The sequence below is a fragment of the Tupaia chinensis genome, unplaced genomic scaffold, assembly GCF_000334495.1.
Source record: "Tupaia chinensis unplaced genomic scaffold, TupChi_1.0 Scaffold144465_1, whole genome shotgun sequence".
Classification (NCBI taxonomy): domain Eukaryota; kingdom Metazoa; phylum Chordata; class Mammalia; order Scandentia; family Tupaiidae; genus Tupaia; species Tupaia belangeri.
This window is the reverse complement of record NW_006204324.1, coordinates 116,134-135,550: the sequence shown is the minus strand read 5'-3', so window position 1 is coordinate 135,550 and position 19,417 is coordinate 116,134. Positions and strand designations below refer to the sequence as shown.

Genomic DNA, 19,417 nt, shown 5'->3' with positions numbered 1-19,417 from the left:
ATTTTGCCACAGGGTGTGTGCACTTGCCAGAGAGACAGAGAGAGACAGAAAGTGAAAAATTATCCTCCTAGGGAATGGCCACATCACTATCCTTTCTCTATTCTCCTCTCAGGATTTTGGGCACACACGCACAAGCTCCCAGTGTGAGTTTAAGCCACCAGGTCTGGGAGTCAACTTTGCAGGGGTCCAACAATGTAAACACTACGCCATTTGCTGGTCCTGAGAATTATTCTTTTACGATTTATTGTAAATGATGCTTTCTGTGCAAAAATCTCCTCAGCTTTATATGCTGTTGTGAGTGAAATCCATGCATCTGAGTTATGACAATGTCAATTTCCTGGTTTTAATATTATACTAAAATTACGCAAGATGTTAGCATTAGGGGAGACTGGGTAAAAAGTATACAGGATGACTCTGTACTATTTCTTACAACTGCATTTATTTTTAAAATTACCTCACAGTACATAGGTTGTTTTGTTTTTTCTTTTTTTTTTTTGATACTGAAACCAACAATAGAACTTGTAATTAAAGACTTTTTAGCATTAAAAACTATTGTTTCCCCACAGTTCACATGTGCCCAACTTTTGACTCAAAGTGAGAAAAAATAGTTCCATGAGCCCATAACACAGAAAAAATATGAACTTCAGGAATGTGATACACTCAATTGTGTGGTCAGTTTGGCCAAGATTAGAAACTAAAATGCCCAGAATTTCTTTCCCTCTATGATTCCAAGTTAGAGTTATACAAAAGAGAAAGTTCTATAAGATTGGCAAGGCAGAAAGAAGTAAAGCAAAATCATTATTCTGAGAAAAAGTGTAGACATCAGAGACTGTATGGGAGGAGAGTGGCTGGTAGAGTGGGAGGTGATGGGTTGGGGGTGGGTGGGACGCCAGGAAAAAGGCTTAACAGACACAAACATGTAAGGTTCTTTGTTGAAAAGAATGGATATCCTTGATTTGATTATCACACCTTGCATGCATACTTTGGAAAACCATATTGTACTCCACAGAGATGTACAACAATTCATGTATATAAGAAATCATAAAATTTAAAACATTATAAAAGTAAACTACTGGGATCAGCAAATGACACAATGGTTACATCACTGGACTCCCACATAGTCAACTGCAAGTCGAATCCTCAACCCAGTGGCTCATGCCAGGTGTATATGTGTGTGTGTGCCCGAAATCCCGAGAGGAGCATGGAGGAGAAAGGATTGCAGCTGGCCATGCCCTCTGAGTGGTGATGTCTCACTTTCAGCCTCTCCAGCAAGCACACACACCCGATAGCAAAAATCTCTCTTAAAATAAAAATCAGCTTTCCAAAAAAATAAACACATAAATAGATAAACCCACAAGGACAGACAGACTCAGAGTGCCCAGCAGGTCTTAACTTGTTCTCTCTTTCCTCCACTTTCTAGCAGTTTACATTCCTAATTGCTAGTCTCACTAACCAAAGCAGCCTCATTCCCACCAGCAGGTGCTGGGCTGAGGACTCACAGAAATAGCAGCTACAACAGGAAAACACTTTCTAAAGATGTCTCTGTAAATTCCGCCTTTATTTTGCCACTCTGACCAGATCCTTTGCACTGGCTGTTGGAGACTGGAAAACAGGAGTGGATTTATTCTTTATCAACTACTCTCTCACTCATGTTCCCTGTGAGACTCCAAGAATGGCTCTCCCTTGGTGATGACAGAACCTATATTCTTGAAGGCTTCAGTTGTCGCTCTTCTCTCTATGCAAGCAACTCACTGCAAGCAAACTAGGCCTTCTGAATTCAGAGCGGATGGTGAGACCCAGGACTAGCAAAACCTGAGTCACGGTACTTACATCCCAGACACAAAGTGGCATGAATTTTATTTTTCAAAAATTAGATTGATGCAGTAACAAGAACGATTTAACTAATCATTTTCTGTTTCTAGGGCTGAAAGAGGTAGGCAACCTGTTAAAGTCATGCTTAATCTGTATGGGTAGAAATATTATAGCTTTGATGAAACTAAGTCTACCTGGAACTATCACAGCAGAAAGTCATGGCCCCTTGACAAATTTCTACACTTCAACCTACTTCAAGCCCCAGAGCTTACTGTTGGAAGTGAGCATTGATTCCTTAAGTAGAGTTCCCATTCCACTTGCACTAATTTACACCATAATGTTCACTTAGCTTTTTCCTAAAGGACCTGAACCTAGTTGCCAGGGGACTGTATATTGGAAAAGGAAAATAATCCTATTTTTAGATTTACTAAACAGTAACAATTCCCTGTGAACCCAAACTGCCACTGAGTTCCATTGAGGCTAGAGAGGATTTAATAAAGTAGAAAGGTCTGTCATCAGTGGCATGCATTTTGGATCAGGTCTATCTCAATTTCAAAAAATTATTCTGTGTTTGTTTCTCACTTCTGGAAAGCATAGTTGGAAGAGACATACTCAACAACTGATACAATCCCAACACTGGACCTATGACCCATGGATTCAGGAATATTACAGTAGTAAATGTCAAATGGAGGTCTCGAGAACTTCCACGCCCTATCAAGGAGTGAAACAAAAACAAGACATTCCTGAAGCAACTACTAAGGTTTTTGCCACTATCAAGGACAAAAAAGGGTCCTACCTCATTCCCATTTGACTCACCTATTTGGCCTGTGGAGAAGGCAGTTGAAGAATGACCGTATACTATAATAAACTTAATTGAGTAGTAATCCCAACTGTAAGCTGTATTTCCAGATGTGGTTACCTCATTAGAGCATATCAATAGTCTTTTCTCTAGTTTTAAGATATAGATCTCATAAGCTTTTTTTTTTTTTTTTTTTTTTTGAGAGGCTTTTGCTATAGGACGCGTGCGCTCGCTAGAAAGACAGAGAGACAGAAAGCGAGAAATCATCCCCCCAGGGGGGATGGCCACACCACAATCCCTTCTCCCGCACACGCACCCAGCGTTAGTTTAAGCCGCTAGGTCCGGGACTCAAACCGTGGTAGACTACATGGGAATCCAGCGACATAGCCATTACATTAACTACTGGTCTCCCATAAACTTTGTTTTCTACCCTTGTTACTAAGGACCACCAGAAGTAGTGATATACTTTATATTCCTTCTTAGCTCCGTCAGCTCTCCAGCCCTCTGCTGCAATGTAGTCCACTAAGACTGCTTCTCTACTCTAAAGAACATCAAGCAAGCCCGTAAACCTGATTGGCAGAAAGTAGCAAGTACTCTAGATAAACTGTGAAGAGATATGTATGCCCGAGGAAGGAGAATAACTCTGATTTTCAGGGACATGTCATGTCTGTGAGATTTGTAGGGATCAGAGGTCTCATGCAGATTGAAACATCTTTCATCTGATGGAGAACAAGTGTCTGCAATTAGCGTCTGTGACATCTAAGAAGTAGATCTCCTGACTTGAGTTGTAGTCAATGATTGATTTGGGCATCTTATTTCAGCCATTTACCAAATAATCTAATCAGCTCTCATTTTTGAGACAGGCTCAATTCAAAAACTGGTTCCACAATACAAGAAGGCTCCCACTCGACCTGTCTTGCCATGTGGACCATATAACCCAGCAAGTCCAATAGTATATAAGCGTCTATGGCATTCGGAGATCCTAAAAAGGCACCTGTAGCTGGCCTCTATATAAATCACAGTGCACTCCTCCTGAACTTTTCAGAAAAGCTTTGCTTTCTCTAAAAAAAAAAAAAAAATTCTTTTACTCAACAGTTCCTCCTTGTTATACGGTCCTACTAGAGCTGTGACATAGTATTGGCCATTAAATAACTATGTCACCTTAAATACTAAGAATAACAGGATGTTGTATGAGCCACCAAACCTTCCATAGCAGAATTCCATCAAGTGGAAGCAATGTATCAATTTTTCTCCACAGATTTTTTTTTTTTGGAGAGATTTTCACCATAGGGCGCGTGTGCTTGCCAGACAGACAGAGACATAGAGACAGAAAGCGAGAAATCACCCCCCCCAGGGGGGATGGTCACGCCACAATCCCTTCTCCTCCATTCTCCTCTCGGGATCTTGGGCACACACGCACACGCGCCCGGCGTGAGTTTTAAGCCATCGGGTCTGGGACACAAACCACGGTCGACTACATGGGAGTCCAGCGACATAGCCATTACGCTAACTGCTGGTTCCCTCTCCACAGATTTTGAAGTCACACATAAGTTGCATAAGAAATAGCTCAAATTCCCATGGCTCCTACTCCTGGTACGTTGTCTCCTCTCTCTCTGTTGCATGCTCTATGACAGCAGAACGGGGAGGAACAATTCCATCTCAGTGTGTAAATGCTTCTGCACACTATGCCGACACTACCTGAGATGGACAGCTGCAGGACTACAGGTGTGGCCTTGAAGGACAGTGGTGAAAAAAAATCTTGCCAATGAAGTAACTTCAAGCAGTGCATCTGGTTGTTCATTTTGCCCAGATGGGGAGATGGGTAGAGGAATATATATCTAAGATGAGTCATGAGCAGTGACCAGCAATCTGCTCAACGGTCAGCAACTTGGAAGAAACATGGCTGGAGATAAGGTACACGAGAATACCTCTCCAAACGGTGAGATGGGCACAAAATATGAGAATATTTTAATCTATATAAATGCTAGCCAAAGAGAAACCTCCAAAGATAAATGCAAAAGGGGGAGGGGGGAGGGGACCTGTCTTCAAAAAGTTTATGGAAAATGTATATTAAGAACAAAATTATGCATGATTTCAAGTTTTTGCACCAAAATTAATTCATATTTTAATTCCATGTTTCCCATGAACTCTTTTAAGTCCATTCATCTCTTAATAATCTTACGCAGAAGACCACCGAAGACCCTCTGCCCAGACTTCACCCTCCTGCTCCCCAGTCTAGCCAGGAACTGGGTTAGAGCACCCTACTTATTCTCTTGTCTCTCTCTTGCCTCTCTCTGTTTTTATTTATTCATTTATTTAATTTTTGAACTTCGCTCTCTGCTGCTCTTTTGTCTTTCTAATTCTTACCTTTTCCCCTGACCCCATATGATAAGCAGCCATCTGCATTTGAGTTCCAAGCAGCCCCATTCGCATGATGCGTGCACCTCATGGTCTTCATTTTCCGACAAAAGAAAGTTTTTCTTCTCTTTTTATTATTGTTTTGTCTTTTTTTCTCTCTCTTCTTCTTTTTTTTTTTCTTTTCCTTTTCCTTTTCTTTTTACCTTTCTCACTTTCCTGTGCAGCCTTCATGCATTGATTTTCCAGACAGGTTTAGGTGCTCTGTAGCCAAATATCTGAGTAACCTTAGGGTTAGATTAATCCTCAATTTTCATTGAATCAGTTGTACAAAGGGAAAAAAATGGGGGAAAAAAACTGTTTGCAGACTGCATATCACCTCCTTCTGCATTCCTCTGATTGCTCAGATTTAACTCCAAAAAGTAGGAAGAAACGTATAATCCATCAGAAGACTAGAAACCACCGGAGAGGAACAAGAAATATGAGGAACGAAGAAAATATCTCTCCTCTAATGGAAAAGAATAGCTTCTCTTCCTCCACAAAGAATACAAGGGTACTCATGGAAATGTCAGATAAGGAGTTTAAGATATTCATAGTGACAAAGCTAACAGAGATGCAAGAGAATAGAGACAATAAACTCCAGAAGACACAGGAGTAAAGACAATGAGTTCCAGGAGGTGAGGAAGTACTTGCATAATCTGAAAGAGGAGATACACATCATAAAAAAGAATCAAACTGAATTATTAGAGATGAAGGCTGTGATACAGGAAATCAAAACTTCCCTTGAAAATATCAAAAGCAGATTAGATCATATAGAAGATCAAATCTAAGATGCAGAAGATAGAACCTCTGACCTAGAAAAATTCACCAAAAAGACTGAAAAAATAACCCCCCCAAAAAAGAGAATAAGATATGAGTAATACTAGATACCATTAAAAGCCCAAACATCCAGATCATTGGTATTCCAGAAAGTGAAGAAACTAATAAAGGTATTGATCATCTATTCCATGAAATCCTGAAAGAAAACTTTCCAAACTTAGAAAGGCACTCAAATATCTACACCCAAGAAATGCAAAGAATCCCACATAGAATTGACCCAAGAAGATCTTCCCCAAGGCACATCATAGCCAGATTGACCAAAACCACAGAGATAAGATACTAAAATTGGTAAGAGAAAAACATCTAGTTGCTTTCAAAGGCTATCCCATAAGGCTAACATTGGACCTTTCATTGGAAACAATGCAAGCAAGGAAAGAATGGGAAAATATATTCAAAGTGTTCAGTGAAAAACAATTTCAACCAAGAATACTATACCCAGCGAGATTGTCTTTCACTTGGGAAAAAAAGACAAAAGCAGTCTCAGGTAAACAAAACCTGAAAGAATTTACCAATACCAGACCAGCTCTCCAAGAAGTGCTGAAGGGAGTGCTAATGGTAGGGACAAGTGTGGAGTTGAATGTAAATTCCAGAGTTTAAATGGAAAGGCAAGACCACAGTAACACTGCAAATTCAATAGGAGAGAGATTAATTTTGTGAGTTTGAACTAAGGAAATAGAATGTTTTCATCTTACACTTAAACATTATTGATTTTCTTTGATGCTTTGATTTCCATATTTAAGAATTTGAACTAAATCCTAACCTTTTTCGTGGCTTTAAGTTTAAGCAAATTTCTCTTAACATTTTTTATTTTGATCTATTAAAACTTTTTTCATTAAAAAATGTATTTTAAAATATCCATTAATATCTATTTAATGACTGCAATAATCTATATAGCCCCAGTGAGGTGCTACTTGATAGTATGTTCACTTTACTCTCTGAGGTTTACGCCTAAAGTCAGACATGCGTTTATAAGTATGTACATATCAGCTGTGCTTGCTATTGAAAATCTTTAAATTAATTAAGATCTTTAGTGAATCAATAAAATGTGGAAGAAACGGTATGGAAAACAACTGTACATACCAGAAACAGAAGGAGAGGGGGGGGGGGAGTTGGCAGAGGGTGAGAGGTAGGGAATCAAAGAGGAAAAAAATAAAGCAAAATATATAGGAAACCAGAAATAGAAAATTATTGGTTGATGATAACGTGTATGGTAATATCCTTGATTGAGCCAATATACAATGTATCCTGGATGAAAAAAAAAATCTCATTTTGTATATTATATTGATGTACAGTGAATGACTATAAACAAATAAATTGATTAATTGATTAATTTTTAAAAATGATCTTACACACAAGATAATCCATTCTCTAATCCCCATAGTTGCCTAATTGACTTATGAAGAGAATGATCAGGGAAGCAGAGATGGACCTTATAAATGGGCTCAGCAACATGGATGTCCACTAGCCAAAGCCAATTTGACTAGAGTCACTGTGGAGTACCCAACCTGCCAATAGGAAAGATCAACACTGAGCCCCTGAAATGGCACCAGTCCTAGGGGGAACCAGCCAGCCACCTGGTGGCAGGTTGATTACATTGGATCACTGCCATCATCGAAGGATCATCTCTTTGTTCTCACTGAAATAAAGAAGAAAAAACATACTAGTTACGGTTTTGCCTTTCCTACCTTTAATGTTTCTGTTCAAACCATCGTCTGTGGGCTTACAGAATACCTTGTTTGCCTTCACAGTACTCCATGAAACATTACTTCAGACAGAAAAACTCATTTTATAATAAATGGAGTACAATATGGGGCTCATACTCACGGAATTCACTGGTCTCATCGTGTTTTCCTCATCCTGAAACAGCTGGCCTAATAAAATTATGGGATGGTCTTTGGAAGACTCAGTTATGGGACCAGCTGGTGAAAGCACTTTATGGGGCTGAAATAACATCTTCTTCCTGGGTCTAAGATAGGCTCCAAATCAGTGATAAATACATAGTGATGTTTCTCTAGTACTGAGGGTTCAGGAGTCCAGGAATCACAGGGAAATGTTCCTCCTAAAAGTCACTAATAATAGATTTGTCTCCTTTCTCTACAACTTTTGACTTTTCTGATTTAAAGGTCTTCCCAAAGGAAAGACAACTTTGGAACAGACTACAACACTGAAATGCAATCTGAGGCTACCACTGGCTATTTTGAGTACCTCATGGTACTCAACAGGAAACAGCACGAAAGAGACGAATGGTATTCTGACCAGCATTCAAAAAATCCTCGAATGTCACTTAATCATCCAATATTTTGTGGTAAAAGTTAATAGAAAGCTACAAATTAATAGAGATAGGACAGTTAACGGCACAGACTCTCCAGGAATCAGGATTTGGGTCACCTTACCAAGAAGGAAACCACAAAGAAACTTACTAGGAAAAAAATGAAAAGGATACAGGAAGAAGGAAGTCATAAATACCATATGTGATCCCATGATTGGTTACGGTTCCATGACTAAACATGAGAGATCTAGGAGGTAGCAACATCTACTTCTTCCTTGCTTCGAAGCAAGACTATGATGTGAGTGTGTGTATGTGTGTGTGTGTCTACACACAATCTGCCCTTTGTGTCCACAAGTTCTACATCCACAAATTCAACAAATCATGTACCAAAGATCCTTCACATCTGTTGATGCTGAACCTGCAAATACAGAGGATTGGCAACTGTAAGAGACTTGAGTACATGTGGATTTGGGGATGGGGATAGTTTCCTGGAACTAATCCCTTGCACATACTAATGGTGTACTATATATATATATAGTACACACACACATATATGTGTATGTGTGTGTGTCTATCTTTCTCAACACTCTAACAAAAGATGTATTAATGGTGGTTAATTATATTTCAAAATAAAACCATAGGATATTCAATGGAAGGGGGGGATTTGACCATATAAAAGAAGAAGAATACTTCTGTAACTCACTTCTTTCACATATACATATGGAGCCTCTGTTTTCATCATTGAATCCTGACAGGAAAATGTAGCATGAACGCAAAACTCTGGTTTTTCTGTTTGTTTTCTTCTCTCACCCCTTGCTAGAATCCAATTAACGTGCACAATAATATGCTATGAAATGGACAGTCAAACAGGAAGTCTGGGACTAAGCTTGTCCGTTCCTCTGCCGATCACTGCCCTTCGGGTTCCACAGCCTCTAAGTGGATTAAATGCAATTACAGTACTCTGTTGAGAGGCTGCCACCAGGGGGCAAAGATAATATCTTAATACAAAGTACGAACAGTAAGAGTTATTTATTTAACACTCAGTATATAAGCATTACTGTACTCTGAAGTTTATTTAAGCTTTTATCTCCACTGAGTCTTGCAAGTTAGATACTATTATCCTTGCTTCTCTGAGAAGAAATGAATGCCCAGAAAGTGTGAGTGACCTGCCCAAATCATTCAGCAGATAAAACCCTCCTAGGTCTCTACCCCAAAGCGTGTTCCTTCAGGAAAGACGATCGGTGTGTTCGTTATGAAAGATTTATGAATCTTCCAATCCTCGTCCAGGCCCTCTCTGAGCTCCCTTTTCTTCCCCATGCCTTACTTATCTCACATTAATCTCCACCAAGGTGAATCCTTTGAAAACCATGTACTGTTCTGACTCTTCCTTTGTTATCTACTCCCTGGAGATTATCATAACGGAAAAACTAGGTCTTACTGACGAAAAAAAAAGCTTGAATATTTTCATTTTTCTTAGCATTGAGATTTGTTCATTAATTGAGTTAACAAATAGTTATTGTATTTCTGATTAGCTTATAAATAATGAAGCTCTGACTGAAGCAGTGATGAAAAATCTCATCACCCAGGCCTCTGACTGGTATTTTCTACATGGATTCTCAATGAGTAGAGGACGCATTGTCATATAAGGCAACCATCTCACTCTTGGACAGCCATTAACGCCTATTCTGAGTTCTCTCTCCAGGACTCTTTCACTTGCTTTAACCTATACACAGTAAGAACAAACCTACTCATCTTTGTCATATGCATGCTATTATAATGTTTACCCGTCTTCTTTCCCATCCCCAATTAGTGACAAGTAGCATCTATGAGCATAAATGCTAGACTATTGAGAACTCACTGATGTACCAATATTGTCAAATATTACCAAAACGGGAGTGGTCTGTCTTCGTACACAGGCAGTAGAGATTGCGAGTAACTTCAGGTCAGGTCATGTAAATGAATTTCTTTTTATTCCGTGGGTCCTGCACAGTGTATGAGGAAAGTGGGTGTTTAATAAAGACGTGCTTAAGGCCAGCTGGTGGTGTGTTGATTAAGGCACTGGACTCCAACATGACTGACTGCATTTCCAGTCCTGGACTCGGGAGTGAGAAACATGCCAGAAGCATGTGTGGGCATAACTAAAGTCCTGAGAGGGGACTGAAGAAGTGATTGTGACATGGCCATCCCTCCTGGGGAGTGATTTCTCACTTTCCTTTGTCACTCTCGGGCATGCACATGTTTCCTATGACAAAAAATAAATAAATAAATAAGTGTTTAATGAATAAATTTCTGAGCTAATACTTTTCAACTTTTATTTAATTCAGTCAGTGGAAAACTATTCGCTGAATGCCTATTATGTATCAGATACTGTAGATAGCTATGCAGAAATGAAACAGACAGGAATCCTTCTTCACAATTAGGGTTGAAATTATTGAAGTTATTGCAATCCTGATGACTTATACTATGAAATACTACTGATAAGTTTCTTAATATACTATTTAATAGTTGGACAAATGGCTTATTCTGTGAGGTTTTTTTTTTGAGAGTTTTTGTTTTTTTTTTTTTTTTTTTTTTTTCTATAGGGATTTTTTTTTTTTTTTTTTTTTGCTATAGGGCACATGCGCTGGCCAGAAAGTCAGAGACAGAGAGACAGAAAACGAGAAATCACCCCCTAAGGGGGACGGCCACGTCGCAATCCCTTCTCCTCTACTCTCCTCTCGGGATCTTGGGCATGCACGCACACACTCCTGGTGTGAGTTTAAGCCATCAGGTGCAGGACTCAAACCATGATCAACTACATGGGAGTCCAGGGACATAGCCATTATGCCAACTGCTGATCCCTATTCTATAAGGTTATTTAAGCACTGCATCTATTATTAAAGGTATGGAATGTATACATTTATAAATTAAGTTTTAATATCTTTTAGAGCTTGAATACTGCCCCAAATTAATGTTCTTCCCAGTTGAAAAGTAATTCAGTTTCTCAAACAGGTACATGGACATCATTATGTAAGCCACACAAAGAATTCTAGCATTGTGGTATTTTTAAATCAGATCTCTACTTAAAGAGAACTCTAACTTCTTTAGAGTACAATATTTTACATTCAGTATCCTCTATAGAACCTAGCCCTTTTCAAAAAAACAAAAATTCAATAAATGGATTAATGCAATAGAAACAACTAAAGAATCACCAATGATTCCAACCTGAATAGCATTTAGAAGATGCAAAAAAAAAAAAAAACCATGAATTTTTATGCAAAACTGTATCTGTAGACTACTTCCTAGAATTTTCCCAGTTGAAAAGTAATTCAGTTTCTCAAACAGGTACATGGACATCATTATGTAAGCCACACAAAGAATTCTAGCATTGTGGTATTTTTAAATCAGATCTCTACTTAAAGAGAACTCTAACTTCTTTAGAGTACAATATTTTACATTCAGTATCCTCTATAGAACCTAGCCCTTTTCAAAAAAACAAAAATTCAATAAATGGATTAATGCAATAGAAACAACTAAAGAATCACCAATGATTCCAACCTGAATAGCATTTAGAAGATGCAAAAAAAAAAAAAAAACCATGAATTTTTATGCAAAACTGTATCTGTAGACTACTTCCTAGAATACTTTGGTCTTTATCAGAGGCTCACAGAGATCTATTATCCAAAATGATTTCTTCACTCAGTATATTTTAACTGAATATCAACTCCTTGTCGGGTATGGTATAATGCTGTAGTTTAGACTTAAGAGCTAAAACTTCTTTATAATAAATAAATATTGAGTACATCAAAATTTTACAGGATCTAAAAAAACTTTTACAGGCTCTAAAAAAAATTTTACAGGATGTTTTCTCACTTTCACACCATTAGATGAATACATAACTTATTAAACATATTTATATTCTTAATCAGCATCAAGTATCCTGCAGTAATTTAGTATGATTTTCCCTGTTAAAATATGCTTTAGAACTGTATTCTTACTGGCTTCATAAAAAGTTCTTCACGATGATGGAAGGCTTTAGACGAGGCTTTAGTGTTATCTGTATGTTTATATACAAATATATGTGCATATATATATATTCACATACAGATATGTGCAATTAAATAAATCATTAATAAATAATACTGTTCAAACCATTTAACTATCTTTAATTCATTTATCTTTTATCATAGCTAGGTTTCCATTTATTCCTAGCAATAACAATAAAGCTACTATCCTTTAAAAAAATGACATATATAGAAAACTTCATAAAATTGTTTTGTAAGCAGTTTTCTTAGGAACTTTCCAATGACAGAAATAAACAGCTTTCAAATGCTCCAGGTAGAGAACAAAAAGTATTTTTGAAATCTCAAGAACACCTCTAAAATAAAACACCAATTTTCCCCTTTGGAAATCTTTTATCTCTTCCCAGTGAATTAAGCATAATCTATTTAGAGTCAATCAAAAGTTATTTGAGCAGCTAGTTCCAGTTTTCTGAATAAAATTATATTTACCTTTGAGAATGGCTTCTTTTCCCAAACATATGGAAAGGGCATATTTCCCTCGGCACAAGTATAAGCACACTTAAAAATTAAAATCCTGATCCACAGTAGATGTGCACTTTACCATATGAAAATTTTAATGTAGCATGATCCACAATGATTATTTCAAAAATGCTTAGCTCATGCTGTTAGAAAACAATGTTTCCAGTTTCTATCCTGTGCAGAACTGACCTGCAATCAGTGATAGTGGCCAGAAGGTGGCGCAGTTCCTTTTTCTAGTATCTATTTTATACACCTTTAGTAATTCAGAAATTTAACTTTAAAGATAAGTGTGTTCAATATGGGTAATTGTTTTCAGAAAAGAGTTAAAAGTAGGACATTGAGCACAAATGAGAAATTCAAGTTTTTCAAAAGCTTTACTACTAATCACTTACCTACAAATGAAGTATTTGTTAAATACTTGAATAACTTGCCTCTGAACAAGGAACAAAAAGGAAAAAAAGACTAAAAATAACAATTCTTTAGAATTACCTCAGTTTTTAAATTCCTCCTTTGGGTTCATTTTATATTATACTGAATTGCTTTATACATACAAATGCATTTTACAACAATAAGCCCTACTTTTCAATAAAATAAAAATAAGTGTAGTTTAAAATAGGAAATTAACAAATAATCTTTTAGGGAGAAAATTCATTAGTTTAAAGTAAAATTGGTTACTTAAAGAGCTTTATTCAAGGCACATATAATGTTCAGATATTTCTTTCATTTAATAAATGTGAAAGAAGACGCTTCAGCTCTAAATACTATTATGTTGCGCATAAAAAGAAAAAAAATAGCATTTTTAAGTCCTGGTAATTCACTCGCATACATATTCACACTCACATACGTTAACACGGGTGTGTACATACTACATGTTTTTAAAATACTCTAGAAAGGCAGAATAGGCAGACCCGTTACAGATTGTCCCGATTTGGTCTGCAGTACAGTCTAGCAGCAGTTACTGAATCTTTACTGGGAAGGTAGGAAGAATCTCTAATCACCCCTGAAAAGGCATAATCCAAAGCTGGCCGAAAAGGCAGTGCTGGTACCAACCCAGACGTCAGGTACGATGGCATAAACCCAGAGAGCCCTCTTCCCGAAGAATATGCCAGCCGCAAAGGGCTGATACCTATTCTAGGATACAAGCTGTAGACACTTGAATCACCTCCATAAGAGGCAGAAGTGGTTTGCAGAGGAGAGAAAGCTGATTTAGAACTTAATGTTCCAAAACCAATGCCAGCTAGACTAAAATGTGAAGCTCTCTGAAATGCTGTATTTTCCGATTCTCCTGCGTTTGCTAGGTCCTGGGTGTCTGGTGTGTGTTCTTTCCCATTTAGGACCTGTTCAATGGCTTGGACCACATCCCCCTTGCAGAACTGTAGAATGTCTTCCAGTCGGCGGCGCCTGTAACTTGGGAAAATCTTCGTAAGGATCTCAAGAGGGTCTCTTGGCCTTGAGGACACCTTGGGAAGGCTGGCTCTGGTGCGAGAGAAATCTTTGGCCCACTCACTTTCATTTCCTGATTCCAGATCAGAGGACGATAAGGACCTGGGACTCTCTTCACCCCCCGATTGCTCCCCTGGGCGAGGAGACAGGATGCTGTCATGCTTCTTTGCGTGCTCAGAAAAGGATGGCCTGATGTTTTGTCTCCCAATTACACCATTAGACTTAGGACATGGTCTCAGGGAAAGCTGAAGAGATGTGAAGACTGGTTCTTGTTCACTCTGGCATGAATCACTTTTATTTTCTTTTTGTCCTGGAGAAGAGAGAAAAAAAGAGAGAGAGAGAGAAAGAAAGAAAATCAAATATAGAGAAAACTTCTCAGAATGCAATACCACCCACTCAAAAATACTACTGGATAAAATGATTTATTCACTCACAACATATTAGTAATATTTATTCACCCTAAGACATTTTCATGAATAGCACAAATATAAAAGCAATTCAGAAATGCAGCGCTGGAATAGTGGAAAATGCTATTTCTTGGGTCAGCCACTGGGTTGATGCTTGAAGCAGCTGAATCTAGCATGGTTAACTGCTTGGTTCAAGTGTCAGACTAAATGGCTTCAAAAACATGCAGGAAACGGACCAGCAGATGGCATAATGGTTATGTTACTGAACTCTCATGTAGTTGACCACGGTTCAAGTACCAGACCCGGCAGCTTGCATCCATGTCTGAAATCCCAAGAGGAAAAGGGAGGAGAAGGGATTGCTGTGTGATCATTCCCCCCTCCCCTGGAATGATTTCTCGCTTTCTGTCTCTTCCCGTGCCTCCGGTGAATGCATGTGCCCTATAGCAAAAATCTCTCAAAAAAAAAGAAAAGAAAAGAAAAGAAAAAAGTGGGGCACATATGCATGCATGACTAGATTCCCAAAAGAAGAATTAGAGGAGAAGGGATTGTGGCCTGGTCATCCCCTAGGTGAGGACAGGGGGGGTCCCTTATCAGTTTTCCTCTCTGTCTCTCTGTCTCACCAGAAAGTATATATGCCCTATAGAAAATTTAAAGAAAAAAATTAAAAATCTATATTTTGGAGCTGGCAGGTGGTGTGGTGGTTAAGGACCCTGGACTCCTACATGGCCGACAGCAGATCAAGTCCTGGACCTGGCAGCTTGCTCTCTCACTTTCTCTTGCTCACTCTCTTTCTTTTGGTCCCTCTTATGGTCAAATTAAAATAAATAAATAAAGATAAATAATTTTTTTTAAATCTATTATCTTATTTTTTCATGAGTACAAAGATACACAATTTACAAATGCAGTAGTGTTTAGGAATCAGAACATAAATGTCTGTTACCTACAAGTGTTTATGTCAAACTAATTTAGCATACGGTTTGCCCTATCTTCTTAGTTCAGAAGTTTTCCAAATGTAACCCAACTTTTAAAATATATATATATTTATTTAATCTTATTTATTATCTTTAATTTTCTACAGAGCATGTGAACTCACCAGAAAGAGAAAGAGAGGAAGAGAGAGAGGAAAAGGAGAAAAGTGAGAAAGCAAGCTGCTAGGTCCAGGACTTGAACCACAATCGACCATGTGGGAGTCCAGTGTCTTAACCAATATGCCACCTTCTGGCCCCATAGCCCCATTTTTGATGTTACCCAAGTGAAATTTATTTTTCATTATAATGACACCACGTAAAAGGGGGAGGACTAAAACGAGGTTAGGTTTAAAAAAATGATTAGGTTGGGAACCAGCAGTTAGCGTAATGGCTATGTCACTGGACTCCCACATAGTTGACCGCGGTTTGCGTCCCGGACCCGGTGGCTTAAAACTCACACTGGGCACGTGTGCATGCGTGCCCACGATCCCAAGAGGAGAATGAAGGAGAAGGGATTGTGGCATGACCATCCCCTCTGGGGGGTGATTTCTCGCTTTCTGTCTCTATGTCTCTCTCTGTCTGTCTGGCGAGCGCACACGCCCTATAGTGAAAACCTCTCCAAAAAAAAAAAAAATGATTAGGTTTAGTTAAGAAATCAAAAAAAAAAAAAAAAGAATTATCTCAGTTTGAAAACAAATACTCTATTTGATCCCTAATACTAAATCTCAACAATATTTTTTTGGTCCCATTTCAGGTTCCAGTTAAGTTATTGGTAATGTTTTTAAAAAAATAACAAATTGTTGCAGCCAGCAAATGACATGCTAATTAAGGTACTGAACTCCCTCATGGTTGACTGTGGTTCAAGTCCTGGTCCTGGTGGCTTACTCTCTCACATTCCTTCTCTCTGTCTCTCTCTGGTGAGTATGCCTGCCCTACAGAAAATTTTTTAAATGATACTAATTAATAAAATTAAATAATTTTATTTTTTTAAATAACAAATTCTTAATCGTGTTTCAAATTTGAATCAATAATGACTACTCTTATATCAATCTCAAATCATGTCAGAGCTTTCAGATTTCATTTTATGTTGAAGATAATACAGACTTAGTATTTCCATAATCCTTCAAATCTCCACCCATCCCCAATATTAAGGGCAATATCCTAAAAATATTTTTAAACAAAATTCTGATTTTTTAAAAAAATCTCAGCTGCAGTGGCCTAATGGTGACACAACAGTCCAGGATGCTAAGAGCTACATGGGACAGTCCAGGTTTGTGTCTGCAGGTCTTCTCATGCATGCTGGCTGAGGCTGGGGGTCGACTGCAGCTGTGGCCACTGTGTTGGGGATTCCTATATTTCTGTCTCTCTTAAAAAATAAATAATAACTTTTTTAATGTTGAACATATTAATGAATGTATATATTATATCTGAAAGGGTGAAGTACCAGAGTAAGTCTGTTTAGCTTTATTGTCCTACAAAGCTTGCTAATGTAGCAAAACAAATATTAACTAAAGTAGTGATTTGTAGCCATTATTCCCAACATTCTCCTATTTTCTTCCATTTTCTTAAACAACAGTCCTATAGTCTAAAGAAATGTTATTTTTAAATTAAAGAAGGTGTACACTTTAGCACTTTGAAGGCAAAATGCTGTTCCTACATCAAATATATGATGAAAGAAAAGATGTTTTACTATACAGTTACGAAGACTCTGTAGTACTTTCGATTTTCAATAATATAGTAAAACTTTTCTAATGAAGTTTGCCAAGTGAGAGCGAATGGTATTGGTTCTCCATTCCATTTTATTTATAGAAGTGATTCCATCAGTATGTTCCCAGCACATACAAAGTATCAAATTTCATCTCCACAGCAATTTATGCACTAAAATACTCTCTCCTGGTATGGTATACATAGTATGAGAGGTCTTCAAAAAGTCCATAGACCTACATATTATTTAAAAAAAAAAAAAAAAACTATGCATGGATTTCAATCATTTTTGCACCAAAGTAAACTTGCACTTGAAATAATTTTTCCACAAACTTTCTGAAGTCCCCTCATGAAACATACACAATAAAATCATGATCACATTAGGCTGGTTTAGAAAACAAGGTATCTTTAACATACTGATACATTTACATTCGACCTCTGCCCTCTCAACTGCTATACCTTGTTTTGCTGCTTCTGCCACACTTATCATTGAATATTATGCCTTACACTCAGTGTAGTTTTTTCTTACATGTAGTCTTCCTTCTTTTGAACGTAAGGTTTTTCTGTGTAGGAAAACATTCACTTCGGAATCGCTGTTAGTCTTTGTCTAATGAATGAGTAAGATAAACAGAGGACTTTACTATAGCTCATGGATACGTGTAAGAGGAGGTAGTCAATTTAGAAAGCTATTAAAGTAGGCTTTCAAAAAAGAGCTTGTTTATATAGGGGGCCAACTGAAGCAAAGAATAAAACAAAACAACCAGCCTTATTAAGCAGAACACTTTGGTGCCCCCAAAAAAGAAATCACATAAATCAATTTCTCACAAGGAGTCCTCAGCCAGAACGATCAGTTCAGTTTAAGGAATTCTTTGACTTCTCTGTGACAGTAGTTTTACTCAATAATTTTACTCTTAAGCACTCCTCAGTCCTTCATGAGAAATATTTAAAATCCATGTTATCTATTGAAATAAACTAGAGCATGTGCAAAACGTTAGCCTAGGGGGACACAAAACGATACATGCCTCATTTCAATACAGTCTTTTTCAAAGTACATCCTGTAATCTGCTATGATCTGCCATTTTCATGATTCAAAGAAACTTTCTAATTAATGGTTTACTGTATCATTGCTCTCAGATTCCATAAGCTATAACCTGACTTGGACTTACACGAAAACATTGAAATGACATTTTCAGTACTAGTAGGCCCTGAGAGGGTTCATGAAACCACTTTTTCAGCAGGAAAAGTTCATTTGAAAAAGCTTCAGTAGAATTCTAAAACTAATAATCCTACCTAGCACAGGAGATGGAGGTGATTGACTTGTGTACAATAAACGAGAGAAAAAATAATCATAAAAACTCCTTGGATAACCAATCTCCGGTACTGGACTTTGCAAACGTATTGATGGCTTTACAAATATGGGAAACCTGCATTTCTTCCCGTAGGGAAGAACAGAAGGTTCAAATAGTAGCGCTGTCCATTCCACTCTCGAGAGACTGGCAAACAGTCGGAAGGCGGGGGTGCTTGCAGATTTATAGAGAAGGGAGGAAAGAGAAAAAGAAAAGATGCTTTGATGGATTTCGATCCTTCCCCACTTGTAGCTGGTGCCAAAGGCTTGCCCCAAAAGTAAAGAACTGTACTTTCAACCATCAGTTTCACCAGAAAAAAAAAAAAATCAGTAAAATAAAATCAGAAGAACGACTCTGGTTTTACAGTTGGGAAGAGTACAGACCACTAAACTCATTCACTAAACTTCTTACTGAGCTTGTCGCCAAATGCGTGCTTGAAGTTCTCACACAAAGAAAAGTCGAGGCAACTTGCGCGCACATAACTCCACTCCTAGAGGCCAGCTGTGACTACCCACCTTCACTTTCTCATCATCTAATCCCCTAAAAGAACAATGAGCCCTCCCAGGAAAGTGATGGGTCTCTAAGACTCTCATTCACATCCGGATTACTGAGCAGTTTCCAGAACTTAACTAAGTTTTCTTGCTTGCCTCCAGGGAACCGCTGCTTGTTTCAAAAAGTTTTTCTCCAGGACAATCATTTTCTTGTGCTAAGAGCAAGCGAAAGAGCAACTCACCTTGTCTTTCCTCTGGACTATCCTGCCGCAAAGCCTCGAAAGCGGAGGTGGCCAGACCACTAGCCTGGCCCACGGCACTCAGTCTGAGCACAGTCACCCCTGAGGGGCCGCCAGCGGCCTGGGTACCCAGGGTTCCGCCGCCGCCTGCAGACGTCCGACTCCCAGGCCCAGAGGGGGGGGGG

General features: G+C 38.2%; 1 protein-coding gene across 1 annotated transcript; it reads right to left on the bottom strand.

Annotated features, from left to right (window-relative positions):
* Positions 1–12,252: 12,252 nt before the first annotated feature.
* On the bottom strand, positions 12,253–19,410 carry DMRTA1 (DMRT like family A1; the record flags this gene model as incomplete). The annotated part of the gene is made up of 2 exons (XM_006167026.3): positions 12,253–14,387; positions 19,236–19,410. Coding segments are annotated over 2 exons (1,017 nt in total), but the record flags the coding sequence as incomplete, so codon positions are not given.
* Between the last annotated feature and the right edge of the window lie 7 nt (positions 19,411–19,417).